This window comes from Acinonyx jubatus, chromosome X (assembly GCF_027475565.1).
Source record: "Acinonyx jubatus isolate Ajub_Pintada_27869175 chromosome X, VMU_Ajub_asm_v1.0, whole genome shotgun sequence".
In the NCBI taxonomy this organism is placed as follows: domain Eukaryota; kingdom Metazoa; phylum Chordata; class Mammalia; order Carnivora; family Felidae; genus Acinonyx; species Acinonyx jubatus.
Window position 1 is genome coordinate 12,116,835 of NC_069389.1, and position 18,816 is coordinate 12,135,650.

Consider the following 18,816-nt stretch of genomic DNA (forward strand, 5'->3'; position numbering starts at 1 on the left):
TGGGCTGTGATGGAGGTGTCAGCTGTGGTTGGGGTTTCATCTCAAGACTCCTCTGGCGAAGGATCCTCATCCAAATTCACTCACGTGGCTGTTGGCAGAATTCAGTTTCTCTCAGGGTCTTGGTTTCTTTGCTGGCTGTTGGCAAGAGGCCACTCCCTTTTCCTTGCCCAGTGGGCCTCTCCATAGGGCAGCTCACAACATGGCAGCCGGCTTCGTCAGAGAGAGCAAGCAAGATGACAACCAGCATCTTTTTGTAACCTAATCTCAAAACTCATATCGCATGACTTTTACCCTTAGAAGCAAGTCACAAGGTCCAGCTCACACTCAGGGGAGGGCATTACACAAGGGTGTGAATACCAAGAGATAGGGTTCATTGGGAGTCTTCTTAGAAATTGCCAGGATACATGGCCAATGGCACAAAGCCAATGAATTCAAACTGAGGTCCCTTTCCTGTAAAGTGCATGCCCTTAGCCCCATTATATAGGAGAATACCTCCCTGTCTCACTTCTCCCCTATGTACAATTTATGTGGATCCAGTGCATGTAGAGACTTCATGATTTTTCTAGTTAGAAGTGCCCAAATCAGATGCCTGGGCATCTCACTTCTCTCCCAGGGATCACAAATGGAGAGGTGCCTATAGCGCCATAGAAGTAATGAGCATGAGCCAGGCTGGGAGAATCTGAGACAAATGGCAGTGATGGCGACTGAGAAACTGGCAGGACCATTGAAAGGTGGTGGCCGTTTCTCCCATCTAGCCTGTTGTTGCCTGGTGGGAGCATGTACCCCACATTCTCATTCTCCATGTGCCTCCATGTGCCTTCTCATTCTCCAGTTAGAAATGTAGACTTTATGGGAAATTGTCTAGCTTTAAATGTTGGCAATGAACTTTAAGATGTATTTAGTATTGTGTGGGTGAATCAAAACACACCTGAAGACCAGTTCTGCCCCCTTCCCCCTGCAGCCACCCACTGGTAACAGCTCCTCTCTGCCTTGCTCATTATGTTTGGAGGAGACACACAGTAAGTTTCCAGAATATGTTGCCAGTGTTTTTCTGGAGATAGGAGAGAAAAGCTAGCCTTCCCCTCTGCCTTGGTCACTTAACATGGGACGAGAACTTCAATTTCATTCAACAGATTAGATTGGATTTTGCCAAAGTCAAGCTCCCAATATGGAGCTGGCATAGAAAAGCAAGGTTTTGGAAAATATTTCATTTTTATTTCAGTATGCTTTAGTACCATCCTCCTGTTATTTTAGTGAATCAGGTGGTATTAGTCTCTGTACCTCCCCTGCCCCTTAAAGAAAAGTGGTCATTGGTGTCTTTGCTCACCTCTTTCAAAACATTTTTTTTAGAGGAAGAAATTATGTAAAGTATTTTCAAAAGGCAATAAGATACATAGCAGACCACTGCATGACATATCCAATGTATTTAGTCCTGGGATTGTTGTAATTGCAAATTTCCTATTTTATTTCAATGGAAGGGGAAAAAAAACAGTAGTATCTTCCAAAATTGAAATGCAAGAGGCACCTGGCTGGCACATGATGGCACATGGTACAGCACATGACTCTTGATCTCAGGGTCATGAGTTTGGGTCCCACATTGGGTGTAGAGTTTACTTTAAAAAAAGTATCAGTGCATAAAAAAATATCTTTTGTCCCCATACTTCAGTTTTATGAGATTGGGTTGGATAAATATGCTAAGAGAAATTTGCATTTTACTGCACATTTAAAAAGTAGGCGCAGTAACTCAAGGTCAAGAGCATGTTCTAGCAGGAGGCGAACGCCCTCGTCTTCTAGGCACAGGCAGTCAGGAAGCAGATCGAGAAGGAGATCATATTCTAAGTCAAGGAGTAGGGGATGATCCAAACGTCCAAGACAGAGAAGATCTCATTTCAGAGAGAGAGGTAGAAGGTCAAGGAGTACATCAAAAACCAGGGCAAAAAGAAAGAAGACAAAGAAAAGGAGTGTTCCAAAACACCACCAGAAAGTTATAGCACAGCCATAGATTCCAGAAATGCAAGCAGAGACAGACAACCCCAATGAAGTAGGCGTGGCACAAGATCTCCTACAAAGCCTAGGTCACCTAAAAGAAAAATGTCTAGTTATATCCCCTAGGAGATATAAAAAGGAGAAGAAAGGTAAAGAAAGAAGCAGAGATGGAAGAGAATGACCAACAAGCAAGAAGAAGAAAAGTAAAGATAAGGAAAAGAATCAGAAAACGAAATCAGAGAGTGATAAAGATGTAAAATTAATAATGAAGAGGAACAAGGGAATGACAGTAAGAAAGAGAAAAAAGAGAAGAAACCAACAGAACCAAGTTCCCCTAAAACAAAAGGATGTTTTGTGGAAAAGGGAGCTGGTGATTCACTAAAAGAATCCAAAGTGAATGGGAATGATCATCATGGAGAAGACATGTTTATGAGTGACTGAATATTGCCACCATGGGAATCCAGCTGCATACATGCACGAGTGTCATTCCTTTGTGTGATTTCTTAATGCTGTTTTTGTTCCTACCAAACCTAGATGTTTACAGTTCTGAGTTATAAATGGATACAAAGCTTCTAATATTGATACTAGTTGTTTACATCCAAAACCATTTCGAAAATGATACAGGAGTAACCAATTCTTTAAAAAAAATTTTTTTTCAATGTTTATTTATTTTTGACAGAGAGAGAGAGAGAGAGAGAGCGCCAGCGAGCATGAGCGGGGGAGGGGCAGAGAGAGAAGGAGACACAGAATCCAAAGCAGGCTCCAGGCTCTGAGCTGTCAGCACAGAGCCCAACTTGGGGCTCGAACTCACAGACTGTGAGATCATAACCTGAGCCGAAGTCGGACGCTCAACTGACTGAGCCACCCAGGCACCCCCGGGAGTAACCAATCTTGACATGGTGAAATCTGTCAAGCAGTTTTAAAAGTATTCTGGTGCTGCTTTAAAACAAAAACGAAAAGCTGCATACATCACAGCACCCATGGATAGTTTATGTTATATGATCTCCTTTATTAAGTAAGTTCACTTGTAGTATTTCTAGAATTTGATTCCTTGCTATAATGCAGCTATGTAGGGAATGCACTGATTGCATGTTAATTGTGGCAGGAATATCCTAAATGTCATTAAAACCCTCCAACATGATGGATCTACTTATGGTCTTATCTGTTGACATGACAAATTAACATTCTTTTTAAAAAATTTTTTGTTAATGTCTATTTATTTTTGAGAGAGAGTCACAGCATGAGCAGGGAAGGGGCCTGAAGCAGGCTCCAGGCTCCAAACTGTCAGCACAGAGCCTGACACGGGGCTTGAACTCATGAACTGTGAGATGATGACCTGAGCTGAACTCAGACACTCGACTGACTGAGCCACCCAGGCGCCCCAACATTCTTATTATTACATCTGAAAATGAAAATTTGACATAAATCACCCTTTAAGGCTTTTAGCTAAATTTTTGTGGTTTTTGTTTAACTTTGAAAGGTTCTATCTGCACTAACCTTTTTTGATGACTGACTAGGCTTTAATTACAGAAACAAGATTTGAAATGAAATTGTCTTTGGTAGTGAGCAAATAACATATTTTGAAGTAGAGTTGTATACTTTTTTCATAAGGTGTTTGGGAATTTTTTTCCCTGAAATAATTTATTCCACATCTACATCAGTGAAGGCTTCTGCCTATCCTGAGCCCATCTGTTAAAGAAAGTTATCTCTTGTCCTGGTTTTCAATTTTCCACTCTTTTATTAGTTTGTTTTAATCTCAGTGTTGGGAAAAGGGGGTAGGGCATTTTAAATTGACGTTCATATACTTTAAAATACGACAAATCTACTTTTAATGTTTATTTATTTTTGAGACAGAGACAGAGTGTGAGTGGGGGAGGAGCAGAGAGAGGGAGACACAGAATCTGAAGCAGGCTCCAGGCTCTGAGCTGTCAGCACGGAGCCCGACGCAGGGCTCGAACTCACAAACCTGATCATCACCTGAGCTGAAGTCAGACGCTTACTGACTGAGCTACCCAGGTGCCCCAAGACAAATCTACTTTTAAATAAATGTTTATTATTTTGAGAGAGAAGTGTGCATGCACATGAGCAGGGGAGGGGCAAAGAGAAAGGGAGAGAGAGGATCACAAGCAGGCTCCACACTGTCAGCACAGAGCCTGATGCAGGGCTCAATCCCAAGAAAGCCTGTGATCATGACCTGAGCCAAAGTGAAGAGTCAGACGCTTAACCGACTGAACCACCCAGGAGTCCCAAGACAAGTCTACTTGATAATGTACTTTTATGTGACGTCCAGTATAAAACCTATCAATTTGTGTTACTGGTACTGCAGTAGTAATCTTATGCGCACAGTGATTCCAGGTTAAATGCAAAGTAGTTAGGCAACGGTTTTCTTAGTTACAGGAGTTTCAAGGTTCACTTTTGTGCAGAAAAAACTAAAGTAGGCTATAGTCTGTGTCATGTTGATGTACAGTTTCTGAAATTGTTTTATAAGACTTTGTTAATAAAACCCTTATTTCATGTTCCTGTAAAAAAAGAAGTGGGCACAGTAAATATAGAATATAAAAATAAGTCAAGAATTGGCCTTTAATGGTTGTACAGAGCTTGGAGTGTGTTAATTCTCAGTGTCTTTCAGAGTGCAAGTCTTGCCCTTATACCTGTACTGACTGCGTGGAAATCAAGTTTATATACACGCGTATCTAATACAGTGTGCCCCATTTAAGACAGTTCACATAGAAGGTCCCCCCAAAGAGTCGGCCTTTCCCCTGCATTCCTCCATGGTATGAAAAACTGTCCCCTGAATTGTTGGATGTGCCATTTCAGTGATCGAGGGAGGACCCCTGGAACACAACTACCGACTGAAGCAATTCCATTTTCACTGGGGGGCCATTGATGCTTGGGGCTCCGAGCACACTGTGGACAGCAAATGTTACCCGGCAGAGGTATGTTGAGCAGCTTGGGAACAGCGACAGCCGTGAAGTGGGGATAATGCTGAATTTCTAAGAAATTATCATGGAAAATCCAATGATTCCTATAAATGCTAAATAGCTCTCTCGGGCATATTTGATTATTCCCAGGTTATACATGTAAAAATGATACGTGCCCTCATCTCACATAATCGAGCAGAAATGAAACTCAAGATCCTAAAACGGAATCCTTCCAGAATTCCAAGCTAGGCTCAAATTATAGCCTGAAGTTATAAGCCAGGCAACAATTCAGGGCCACCAGATTAAATTAATCCAAGTGAGAATTGGGAGAAGCCTAAATAAAGCCTGCGACAATAGAAACAGAAAAAGAGCAAGATTTAACAAGCATTTCTGAAATAAAAGCAACAGGACTTGGAGGCATGGTCCACTTCAGGAGAGGAGAGGAGCAAGTTAACCGTGACCTTGAGGGTCTTACTTGGGAGACTGGGTGATGATGCATTGGCAAATGATGGACAAGAAATAATTTGTAGGGAAGTACAGGGACCGCATAAGGAAACACAATTTATTCTTACAATTTCTCCTTAATTTGGTTTTAAATGTTACCGTGAAAAGAAGCACATTTTAAGTGGTTATCCCTCAAATAAATTTATCTTCAACTCTTGTTTAATTCCCATACAGAGAATCTATTTCTCTCAATATAAACATCTCTCCTTTAGATGCAAATGGATTTTGGATATGACGGTTTCATATCCAAAACAGCATGGGAATGGACAAAGTTTGCTCCCTCCCTGAAATGTTACCCACTTTGCTGTATTTGTTTTCTTTTATTTTTCTCCAAATAAATCCCTCTATTCAGAAGTAATGTTAATTGCTGTTCCTGCATACATTTCTTCCTGTTATTTATTTCTATCTCACTTTGCACCAGATTGGTGTATGCTTTTCTCAGTGGCTTTATTTTGGGCAAGGAAACATTAAAATATTATGTGTTGAATAAGGCTGTCTGTTTTGGAGCAATCCTATATGCTCATGTATCAAACCATCTTTTAATGCTGTTTTAGCTGCACTTGGTACATTGGAATGCAGTCAAATTTGAAAACTTTGAGGATGCAGCACTGGAAGAAAATGGTTTGGCTGTGATAGGAGTATTTTTAAAGGTAAAAAAGTCTTACCACTTTACATGATGTGTTGTATTGTGGGGTAAAAAGATACAACATTGTCATATTAAGATCTAAGTATATTGGGATAAAAAAAACCATAATTGACTTGTGGAATCAATATGTTGTACACCCGAAACTAATGTAAAATTGTATGTCAACTCTATTTCAATTTCAGGGAAAAAAAAAAGAAAATGAACAATGGTTAAAAGAAGAGATTGCTATGAATATATTTCAAATGATATTAAAATGCACAGTCCAGGGGCGCCTGGGCGGCTCAGTCAGTTAAGCGTCTAACTCTTGATTGTGGCTCAGGTCATGATCTCATGGTCATGAGATCAAGCCCCCTGTCGGGCTGTGTGCCAAGCAGCTGAGCATGGACCCTGCTTAAGATTTTCTCTCTCTCCCTCTCTCTCTCCCTCTGCCCCTGCCACACACACTCTCTCTGAAAACAAAAATGTCCAGTCCAATAGAGTAACAAGAGTAACAAGCCACATGTGGCAAATGAGCTCTTGAAATGTGGCTACTTTGACCATGGTATGGTTTTTCATTTTAATTAATTAAAATTTCAATGTAAGAACCGGTGTTTATTATTTATTTGAGAGAGAGAGAGAGAGAGCATGTAAGTAGGGGAGAGGGGCAGAGGGAAAGAGAGAATCTTAAGCAATCTCCATGCTCCGCATGGAACCTGACAAGGGGCTGGATCCCAGGACCCTGAGATCATGACCTCAGTGGAAATCAAGAGTTGGCTGAGGCACCCAGGCGCCCAATGAACTGATATTTAAATGGAGCTGGGGCACCTTTCCCCGCAGGCACACTGACCCTATCAGCAAACAGCCTGCTCATTTGTTTTGTGTCTAATTTGATTCAGTGACGTTTATAGCAACCTAAATTGCCCGTTTAAGTGTAGTTTAAGTAGTGTGATTGTTTTGTTTATATGTGATCACCAGGTGGCTAATTTTAATTCATATTCTGTTCTGATTTCAAAAGTGAAGTGTCAATTGTTTTTAATATTTTCTCATTGCTTCTTCTTTAGCTAGGAAAACATCACAAAGAGCTGCAGAAATTGGTGGATACTTTGCCATCAATCAAGCATAAGGTAATTTCCCCCCCTAAATCACTTGAAATACATTTTATGTTTAATCTGCGAGTGGAGACGCTGACAAGGCGCCCTGGAACACAACTCGCCACTGCCTTGGTTCTGCCGCCATGCCACTGAGCGCTCGGCACTCGGGAACATGGTGCCGTCCCCTCCTCTCCTCCGACACCTGCACACCAGCGTCTTCGACGTCCCCGTGGGAACACTCAGACCAGCCCTCTTGGCTAGACCTCCCATCCCGCAGGCGGGGAGCAGGGAAGAGTGGGACGGACGCTTGGCTTGGCTGCTGTGAAGAACAGTTACCCGTTTCCGTCCGGCCCGTCCGCATGGACGCCTCTGTCCAGACCCCAGGATTAACTGTTGCTTCTTGAGGATCCCAAAGGGGCTGTTCCCTGGAAGTCCTCCTCTTCCCTGTCTCCCCCTCTTCTCCCCACCTCAGTCCCTCCCCACTGCCTCTTTCCCTCTCCCTCCCTCTCACTCTCCCTCTTTTTCCTTGCCTGTCTCTTTCTCCCCTTTTGATGCAGGAGCCTGGCTCCCTCTACTTTGCGTTGTGTTTTAGAAAGGAGAATTCTGTTTGTTTCTCTTGAGAAAGACAAGCCTCCTTGTTCATGCACCAGCTACCACCTGACGCTTCCCACCTCCCGAAGAGTTCAGAGGAGACTGGCACCTGCAGCAAACTCATGACAATGGAGGGGGAAAGTGCTTTTGGCTGTGTTCCCATGGGGGATGATCAGACATACATAGTTAATTACAGGAGCAGTGCACGGGTGTGATTCTGTCTGAAGGTGCCCAGAGATACTCTAGACCACTGCTGGTCCCCAGATTCCCCTCGAATCATTGCCTCATCATCCGATTTCTGAGTGGTTTTCATCACAAAATGATGACTCGGTGACCCCTTCTCTTTGCCAGGACACCCTTGTGGAATTTGGGTCATTTGATCCTTCCTGCCTGATGCCCGCCTGCCCAGATTACTGGACCTACTCGGGGTCCCTGACTACCCCGCCCCTCTCCGAGTCTGTCACCTGGATCATTAAGAAGCAGCCCGTAGAGGTTGATCACGATCAGGTATGTTCTTTCCACCTTTCTGTATGAGGACATGCTAGTCTGCCCCTTTAACACAAGGCTGGGCTCAAACTTTGGCACCGGTTTTGAACATCTTGTAATGCTTCTACATTTTTATTAAAATGCGCTAACATCTTATCTCAAAATGTGGATATAAATTGGGGAATTCTTCAAACCAACTAGAGAGAACAGTTAAAATTTAGGACACATAAGCTTTTTACTTCCATATTTGGCAATGACATATGTCTTATGTATTGTGTATTTTATATATAAATATGACTCTCTATATAAACAAGGCCCTTTTAAAGGGAAGAATGAAGACTGGAGATGGGTGTGCTCACAACCCTTTAAAATCCTTAAGGAGGGGCGCCTGGGTGGCTCAGTCGATTGAGTGTCCAACTCTTAATTTTGGCTCAGGTCATGATCTCACTGTTCATGAGTTCAAGCCCCACATCTGGCTCTGCAGTAACAGTGCAGAGCCTGCTTGGGATTCTTTCTCTCTCCCTCTCTCTCTGTCCCTTCCCACTTACATGCACTTTCTCTCAAAATAAATAAATAAACTTAAAAAAAATCCTTAAGGAAATTTTGCTCTGGAACCTCAGGATAAAGACAGAATCCAACAGTGTCTGTCCATAAATTTTAAGTCAGTTGTTTTGAACTTGGAGTTTATTTTCTCTTTAAAAAGTAAGTTTTACAAGTAAGTTTCTTTTTTAAAAGTTTCTCTTTTAAAAGTAAGTGGTAATTACTTGCCACTAATTACTCAATTCAGTGCACAAAATCCTGTTTAATTCATAATTTAAACTATAATGGTACTTGTATATGCTTGCTTTATGGGATTTTTATTAATTACAAAGCATTTTTATAGGAGCAAAGGCTTCCAAAATCTTTTTTATGAAGCCAAGATAACTGATACCAACACCCATTAAATATTTTTAAAAATTAAAAGTAAACTAAAGATTGATATCTCTGAAGAATATGTTTTAAAGGAAGCAAAGGTAATACATGAAAAACAGAAGCTAGCAGTACATTAGAAGAAACATACACATTTTGACCAAGTAGTATATATTCTAGTAAAGCAAGGATGGTTCATTATTAGGAATGATATTAACATACTTCATCATATCAGTGAATCTTAATAGAAAAATCATGTAATTATTTCCATACATTGTTAAAAGGCATTAGCAAAATGTACTATTCAGTTTTTTAAATTTTTAAATAAAATAGAAATGAATGGAGATTTCCCTAACTTGCCAAAAAGACATGGATCTCACTTCAAAAGTAAATAGTATGTTTACTATGGAAAGAATTGTTACCATATACACTTTGGAAGTTGTTCTGGAAGTAGCCAATACAATTAGACCAGAAAAGAAAAAATAAATTAGAGAAACAATAAAAACTACTTTAAAAATAAGGTAGTTTAGTAATTAGTGGAGTATAACATTAATTTGTAGAAATCAATACATTGATTTTTTAAGCTTTTTTAATTTATTTGAGAGACAACATGCGCACACAAGCTGGGGAGGGGCAGAGAGAAGGAGAGACAGAATCCAAATCAGGCTCCATGCCGTCAGCACAGAGCCCAGTGTAGGGCTGGAACTCACAAACTGTGAGATCATGACCTGAGCCGAGACCCAAGAGTTGGATGTTTAACAAACTGTGCCACCCAGGTGCCCCTAGAAATCAATACATTTAAAGCACATATAAATATATATATCACTATATGTAAATCACAATCAGTTAAAGGATGCAATGATATAAAGTTATAATGGAAGAATGAACCCTATTTATAATGGAAACAAAAATATAAAATGCCTTGGAATAAGCTTAAGAAAATTTAACAAGTAAACTTAAAATATCCCTGAAGGATACAAAAGAAGAATTCATAAAATGTATACCATGTTATTGAATCAGAAGACACCATAAAGATATCTTTAGATGTCAATTCTCCCTGACTCGTTATTATCCACTGTTTATTCTCCATAAATTTGATGTGGTCCATTCACTATGCCAATAGGATTTTTAGATAGATGTGCTACTTCTAAAATCATGTGGCAAAACGAACAAGCATAAATAGCCAGGGAAAATTCTGAGAGAGAAAATGAGAGATGATTAGATCTACAAACTTATAAAGTCACAATAATTAAATAGTATGGTCCTGGCACACAAATAAAGAGATCACTGGAGGGAAGAAAGCGGTAAGTTCAGAAATATGTCTGAGTACATATGAGAATTTAGTTTGTGATAAAGGTAGCATCTCATCTCAATGGGGAGAAAAGATGAGATTCTTCAGTAAAGGCTAATGCGAGGACAACTGGGCAGGCATTTGGGGGAGAAAAATTAGATCCACCATGCAGACCTTATGCAAGAATATATTCCACATATATTAAATGTTAAAAACACTGCTAGGACAAGCGTAGGAAAATCTTTTTATACCTCCAAATGGAGGAAGCTTTTTTCACTATATATCAAAACCAGAAGTCCTAAAGAAACCAACTAGTAAATTAGACCACATAATTTTTTTAAATCTGTCTGATAAAAGCCACCAAAAACAAATGACAAAACATAGCGCTTACCTGTTCATAAGCCTGGGCTTGGTGACCTATATGTTTAGTCTGCGTTTATCCTTCACATTTAAAAATTGACCTAACACTGGGGCACCTGGCTGGCTTCCCTGGTTCAGTGTCCAACTTCAGCTCAGGCCATGATCTCATGGTTCGTGAGTTCGAGGCCCGCATCGGGCTCTGTGCTGACAGCTCAGAGCCTGGAACCTGCTTCCGATTCTGTGTCTCCCTCTCTCTCTGCCCCTCCACCACTCATTCTCTCTCTCCCTCTCTCTCTCTCTCTCTCTCAAAAATAAATAAACGTCAAAAATCAACCTAACACTGAAAAATAAGTCAGTAAAATAAATAAATCAGAGAGTCAGTGGCCCATGTGAGGAGTTTTCAAATGAAATCTCTACACAGAAAATTCAGTAAGAAAAAAAACGTTAGCTGTCATCTATAATCCTAGTCACCTATAATCAGTGGTAGTCATTGTTTGGGTAAATCTTTCTGGTTGTATATCTATACACGTACACATAAATCCTTTTAGTCTTTTATCTATATAAATATACATAATTTTCTTCACCAAATGGAATCATTCTGGACATACCATTTTGTTCCTCTTTTCACTCAGTGATATGTGAAACATTTTATCGGTAATAAACATCTTCAATATCACTTTTAATGGCTATGTACTAGTCCATTTTATAGATCTAATGTAACTTACTGATACTTGAGCGATTTCTAATCTTTTGCAATTAGTTGAATAAAAATAAATCTTAAGTACTTGGACACATTCTTAATTTCTGAGGGTATATGCGTAATTTGCAAATACGGTCCCTATGTTTGCCACTCGCCCCTGGTCACAATCCTGCCTCCGCAGCTCTACTTGGCCTGAAGTCTTTGATCGAAACACATCTTCACATGCTTGCCTACTGCGCCCCAGGCTGTCCTCTCCATAGCTGCAGCGTGCCTGACTGACTGAGGAGAAATGTTGTGAAAAGATTTTACAGCGGGCTTGAAGTCCAGTGTTCCATAATAAGGTGGCTCGGAAAGCCAGCGGGGCGAATGATGCTCTCGCCATATTAGAGAACAAGCTTTTGACTTGGGGTTGCTCCTCTCTGTACTGAGCTCCATTGTCCAGTCCATGAGCCACTAGCTGCACATGGCCATTTACATTGAAATATAAACACATTAAAATAAAAATTAAACATTCAGTTCCAAGGTACCTGGCTGGCTCAGTCATTAGAGTATGTGACTCTTGATCTTGGGATCGTGAGTTTGAGCCCCACGTTGGGTGTAGAGATTCCTAAAAAATAAATGAATAAACTTTCAATACATAAATAAGTAAGTAAATAATCCAGTTCCTTAGTTACACTAGCCACATTTCAAGCACTCGGTAGCCATATGTGGCTAGTGGTTATGATAATGAATCACGCAGAGGACATTTCCGTCATTACAGAAAGTTCTATTGGACAGTGCTGGCTGGGGGCATCCCAGTGCCTGTTAAGAAGACATCCATACTACGGGCACCTGGGTGGCTCAGTCGGTTGAGCATACAACTCTTAGTCTCGGCTCAGGTCATGATCTCATGGTTCGTGAGTTCGAGCTCCACATCAGGCTCTGTGCTGATAGCACGGAACCTGCTTGGGATTCTCTCTCTCCCTCTCTCTGCCCCTCCCCTGCTCGCTCTCTGTCTGTCTCTCAAAAATAAATAAATAAACTTAAAAAAAATGTAAAAAGAAGAAGACATCCATATGCATTGCCTTCCCCTGCAATGCCCAGGTACAGTGAGCAATGAAGAAGACATTGTTTACATTAATGATTCAGTTACATTTTGAAAAAAATGAAACATTTTTGGCACTGTTACTGTATACATCAGGCCTTCCCTATAGTATTCTGTAGGCTAGTTATTTTGCCCATTTAAAGATGAGGTTCCTGGAATCAAAGATGAAAACTTGTCCTTGGCAAACGGCTAATGTGTGGGGGACAGGGCCTTTGACCCCCAGTCTTTGGATCCCAAGTACCCTGCTGGCTTCACCACCTCCTGTTACCCTCCTCCTCATACATTTTATTCCCTGTCTAGTAGTGAAGGCATTCCTAACCAGAAATAAGTTGTTCTGTATCTAGTTTTAGACAAATGTTTTGGAATTGTAAAAATAAAAGTAATTTATTCATGAAGTTAAACTGTTACGCCATTGAAATCATTTATGCTTCCTACTTCTATTTCTAGCTTGAGCAGTTTCGGACCCTGCTCTTCACTTCGGAGGGGGAGAAAGAGAAAAGAATGGTGGACAATTTCCGCCCCCTTCAGCCCCTAATGAATCGCACTGTCCGCTCTTCCTTCCGTCACGATTATGTACTGAATATACAAGCGAAACCCCAGCCTTCAACTAGCCAGGCAACTCCCTAAGACATTCATATCTAGGCAGTACTTTGCTTTAATGAATACATACTAGCTTTTTAGAGATTGCTGGTTGGACTGTTCTAAACGCCTACATTTAATAATAATTGTAGATGCGCATTTCTTGGTGTGGCAGTGCTCCTTCAGTCTTTGAAGAAAGCTCTTTGGTAAAGAAGTTCTTAACTTTTACTGATAATGATGTTTAACACTGACGTGGCAGTAAGAGACACAAGTTTGTCCTTCAGCAACCTGTTGGTAATCGTAATGTCTTTTTATGTCCTATATTTCTGAGTTGTCTTATGTTTATTAGTTGTCTTTTTATGTTTATTAGTAACTCTATAGAGTTGTAAGTAGTGATGGTAATCAAAATATTTAACACTGGTAAGGTGCAGACACTGACCATCCAGAATGCAGGCCTTTCAGAAATGGTCCCAGCGCCCAAACTGGTACTTCCTGGCTAGCTGAACATTGGCCATGGTTTTAGGGATATTTTATTTCAAAATCTGAATGTATATTCTTTTCTAAAGCCTTCTCAACAAGTATGTTTGCCTGATCTTTAGTTGTTATCCCTAGTACATGATATGCTTACTATCAATTTATGACATAGAAGAAAATATTTTGTAGTTCTAAGAAAATAAGAATTTACTTATAACAGGGAATCCTTTTGCACTTCTGAAGATCAAATATTTTACCTCAAGACCTGATCATATAGAAAGCATATACAGAGCATTTTAAAGAAAATGCTTGAAGTTCCTAAAATTTAAAATTCTTTCGTGCTTTATTTACAGACATCGTTTTCAAAAGACTAGTAATATAATAGTCTATAGTTTATAGTGTTATTTTGCATTATTTGTACACTGTTTCATAGAATATAATATTTTCCACAATGACAGAACTATCATGGCTTTCCTTGAGAACTGCCTGACCTTTATTTCATGAGTTGAGGTTCTGTGCAAGGCAGGTGCTCAACATAAATCTCCCAGTTAATATAATGGTTTAAATGACGTCTGCTACAGTAATAAGGAGAGAAAATTAACAGGCTAAAATCTAGAGAATTCTACATATTTGGGGGAATCCATGCCATTGTTGCCTTTGTTCGTAAATACCTTGGAATGTTTCTAGTTGCCTATAAGCCTGTGTTCAAACTCAATATTGAATTTACTAGTGGTCTTTCTTTCATTAGTATGCTAGTCATCTGATCTGCAAGGTAGGGTTGGATGAGTAGACTTGACACTACTAAACTATACACTGAAAAAGTTTAAGATGCTAAATTTTATGTGTATCTTATCACAGTTAAAAATAAATAATACATTCAGTAGAAGAAAAAGAGGGTTGGAGTTGTATATGTGTTTCGGGGGGGGGGGCGGATATCTGCTCTTAAAAAAGGGAGGGGGTGCTCCTGGGTGGCCCAGTCTGTTAAGCATCAGAGTCTTGATTTCAGCTCAGGTCATCATGACCTCACGTTCGTGAGATGGAGCCCTGTGCCACGCTTAAGATCGTCTCTCTCCCTCTCTCTCTAAAAAATAAATAAACAGATAAATAAATAATTTTTTTGTTTTGTTTTTAAAGGGAGGGGGTGAAGGCATTTGCTTCTAGAGTACATGCCTTCTCTGGGAAGAAAATGAATAAAATTCTTAAAAAGATAAATGCGAGGGGAAAAGTTTATGTTAACTATCTAATTGATCTGTTCAAACCATAGTTATCTTTAAAAGGGTAAACACACACACACGATATGCATTTTCTAGAGCACAGGCCTTCCCTCCTAGGCCTCTCACAAAGTCTTTGTGCAAAATTCTATTGCAGTGAGTCTTCCAAATTGGAGTGAGAACCAGTGCGCCAATACCCGACTTGCCCTTACTTCTTAGAGCTACAGAGGATGTCTTTATTGGGTGTGTCCCAGCTTGCCACTCCTGATTCACCTGCACCTGGTGTTTTGGTGTGATTATTAACAGCACCCTCTCACTCTCAACCATGTCCTGGTTTGCATGATCAATTCTTGCTCACCTTCTCTGCAGAGGTTACATGGAAACCACCCTGGGGAGGTGTGTTTCTTTTCCTCTGTGCCTTAGTCATCTGAGCTCCAAAGGGGCTTGCAGATTCCGGGGCTACTGATACACCCTAACAAGAAACTTTGTGTCTTTTGTGCCTCCAAAAGTGTTTTACTTGTACCTTCCTAAACAGCAAGGGGCAAAATGTCCTTGAGAAAGAATTTTGTATTAACATTGCTGCTTATCTTCATTAAATACTATAATAAAACCCTTTCTTTACAATATTAATATTGAATGCCTTTTTCTTCCTATTAGTTTTTTTTTTTTTCAATATGTAAGATGTCTGTAAAACTAGCGAGACATCCTTTACCATGTAGTGACTTTACCATGGAAGTGACTGGAAAACTTGTAACGGATTTATTAGAAAAGCAGGAAACAAAAACCACCCACTCTTCAGCTCACCTCTTTCTGTCAAATTAGTGCACAATCTGCTGATATCACCAGTAGGGGAAACTGCCAACCCTTTTCTCCTCTGTGAGCCTACATGGATTAGGGTAAAATTGCCTATTCTGAAGCAGGCATTCACCTCAAAAAAGTTTAGGAAGATACCTTTCCCTTGCTCACTGGGGGACACATTTCTTTTGGTGTGTTAGCAAAATTACAGTATTGTAATCATTTTAGGTATTTTTCTGTGTCACTAGAAGAACCAACACTATTTACTTGATACGTGTTCTCCTTAACATTTTACTGTCTTCTTGATTCAACTTTATTGGTTAAATTCTTTCCCATAAAATTTTACTTGGATATCATTGTTTTTTAAGCGAATAGGCTCTAATTTTACCATATAATGAGTGCATCTAAACAATACTGGCTTCTTTACATATAAATAGTAATGCATCCTTGTTAGGAACTGAATGTTTATGTCCCTCCTGCACCAAATTCATAGGTTGACACCTAACCCCCAACGTGATGGTGTTAGGAGGTGGGGCCTTAGGGAAGTGAGTAGGTCATACGGGTGGTGCCTCATGATGGGATTAGTGCCCTTATAAAAGAGACCCCAGAGCGGTCCCTCACCTCTTCTGCCATGTGAGGATGGATACAGCAAGAAGATGGCCACCAATGAGCCAGTAAAGGAAGTTCTCACCAGACACTGAATCTGCTGGCACCTTGATCTTGGCCTTCCAGCCTCTAGAACTGTGAGGAATAAACAACCCAAAGAGACTAAGACCCTTTCCGTCCCTTCGTACATTTTGATTCTTGCTTTTTGAGTTCAACCACTCTTCAGAAATAGTACTTTGCTTTGGGTCCTGGGTGCCCATATGGACTCACCACCACATTTTCTCAAACCACCAGCAGTTTTTTGCTTAGAACCTACCACCAGAGGAAAGAATCGAGTAATAAGCGCTAGCACTGCATAGTTTGTTCCTCTTTCAATCAGTTGTACAAATATAGATTTGCATGCACTTTTCATGTTAATATACATCAAGTATTTTATTTTGCTATCTTAGGTAACATATATATACTCTGGAAAATATATAAAGCCCTTGGTATAGCAATGACGGTTGGAGAGGAGTTGAGATCCCATTCTATGTCCCTGAATAAATCTGGTGACTCATCCTGAAATTAATAGTAGGTGAGAAATTAAATGTTCTTTCCTGAGAATTTCTGCATTGACCGTTCCATGAATCCTCGTACCACAGTCCTACGAGGGCAAGAAAAAACCAAATTAATTGAAAGAGTACCAGCCTGGCTTTCAGAGAGTAGATTCTTGCTTTTTCTTGCTCTCTCTTTATGCTTGCAATAAATGTCAGATATATTTATGGATCATTCTTTGGTCATGTTATAATAACTAAGATTCATATGTACTAATAACAGTATCTATGACATCATCTACATAAGTTAAAAAACTTTAACTTTTTGAAGATAATCATCTATTTTCTACTGACGATGTAAAATTAAAATTTAGGCATTTTCCCATAGAGGGGGGATAAACTGAAATGTACATACCTGAGAATAAGTAGATGTTGCATATCAGGAACCAAGAAAAATACATGTTATGTTGCAGAATAAAGATAACTTTGTTCTATTTATCAGGATATTATAGTAGAATGTACCTTTGAACTAAATTTTTACATACTTTATTTTTATCTTATGATTTATTGAATTCAAATGAGCATAACTACAGTTTGAAATGAAATTGGCTTTTAGAATAACTTCTGTAATGAAGTTAATTTGAGCAATTCAAGCTTGTTCATGAAAATGAATTCAGTGGTTAATTGTTGAGGATAAATGTCTAACTCCTATAAAAGGAGATTTACATTCATTTGTAAATCATAATAAAATAAAATCTAGGGGCACCTGCCTGGCTCAGTCGGTTAAGCATCTGACTTCGGCTCAGGTCATGATCTTGCAGTTCACGAGTTCAAACCCCACGTCGGGCTCTGGGCTGACAACTCAGAGCCTGGAGTCTGCTTCTGATTCTGTGTCTCCTTGTCTCTGCCCCTCCCTCATTCTCTCTCTCTCTTTCAAAAATAAACACTGAAAAAAATTTTTTTAATAAAATCTAAATCTGTATCCTTTTTAAAGTAGGAGCATGTTCACAGAAGACATTCTCACTTTATTGCTCTCACATGAAAGTCTGGTCTAACTCATAAGAAATGTTACAGCAATCCAAACAACAATCCAAACAGTGACACTTTCAGAATGGCATCATAAGTCCTGGTCCCAGAAACCAGCAAAACTGGTCATTTGTATAGCAACGTTTTTTGCCCGTCAGGGCATTCTCCAGTTAGGGGCTATAACCACCAAGTCTCCACCTTCAAGTTTAAGATTTAGTTCAAGAAGCAGCTTTGTGAAAGCCGCAAAGAATATAGCATGAGAGGTGTTATAAAAGGTGAAATACTTGAGCTAGGAGCATACACAGGACAAGTATCAACCCACTCTTGAGGGAATAGGGGAGTATTCACACTGATGATGATGATATAACAGATAATGTGTCAGAGACACTATTGCCAGGCACTATGCCAACATATAGCACGCATTTGGGAACTATTATCACTACCTTGATTTTTACAGATGAGAAAACCAGGGACTAGACATTAAGGAGTTTACTCAAGATCAGAGAGCCAAGGCTTGAGTTTCCCAGTCTGTCCAACTCCAAAGCCTGTAACCATAATTACTGACGCACTGAACTGGACAAGGTCAGCTTGGAGGTGTGTTGTTCCAAGTGTGTAAGAGGGAGCAGGGCAAGGCTCTATGCACTTTGGGCTTTGGGTGGCTGCTGAATGATTCCAAGGAGGGACTAGGAGAAGCAGGGGCAGTTTAGTAATTGGGTAGCTCAGTGATTGTCATTTGGAAGAGAGAGGAACAAAGGTAGGACAAGGAAGTTATCCAATCACTAGAAAGATGGGGGTTGTTAATCATTTTGCCGCTGCAGTATGTCCTCAAGAGAAGCATTTTCTTCTTGGTCTTGTCTCTGGCCTTGTCTGTATACATCACAGTCTGATTATTAACAGGGCTGATTTTACTTTCTCAGTCCTACCCTCATTGCCCCAGTTTAATTCCTCATCTAGACTGTGATATTCCAGCGTTATCCTTTGTATTGCAAACCAGAGTAATTTACCTACAACACAAGTGACGACAAAACTCAACCAAAAAGCTTT

At 40.0% G+C, this 18,816-nt stretch overlaps 1 protein-coding gene and 1 pseudogene across 2 annotated transcripts in view; both read left to right on the forward strand.

Annotated features, from left to right (window-relative positions):
• Positions 1–15,438, forward strand: part of CA5B (carbonic anhydrase 5B) — a 51,721-nt gene extending 36,283 nt beyond the window's left edge. For both annotated transcript variants that reach the window (XM_027054485.2, XM_027054486.2), the window contains 5 exons: positions 4,804–4,922; positions 5,966–6,061; positions 7,098–7,160; positions 8,070–8,225; positions 12,996–15,438. In XM_027054485.2, the coding sequence (XP_026910286.1) occupies positions 4,804–4,922; positions 5,966–6,061; positions 7,098–7,160; positions 8,070–8,225; positions 12,996–13,175 (614 nt within the window). In that variant the 3' untranslated portion in view covers positions 13,176–15,438. The remainder of the gene's footprint in view (positions 1–4,803; positions 4,923–5,965; positions 6,062–7,097; positions 7,161–8,069; positions 8,226–12,995) is intronic.
• On the forward strand, positions 1,454–4,790 carry LOC113597698 (serine/arginine-rich splicing factor 11-like; annotated as a pseudogene).
• Positions 15,439–18,816: the final 3,378 nt, after the last annotated feature.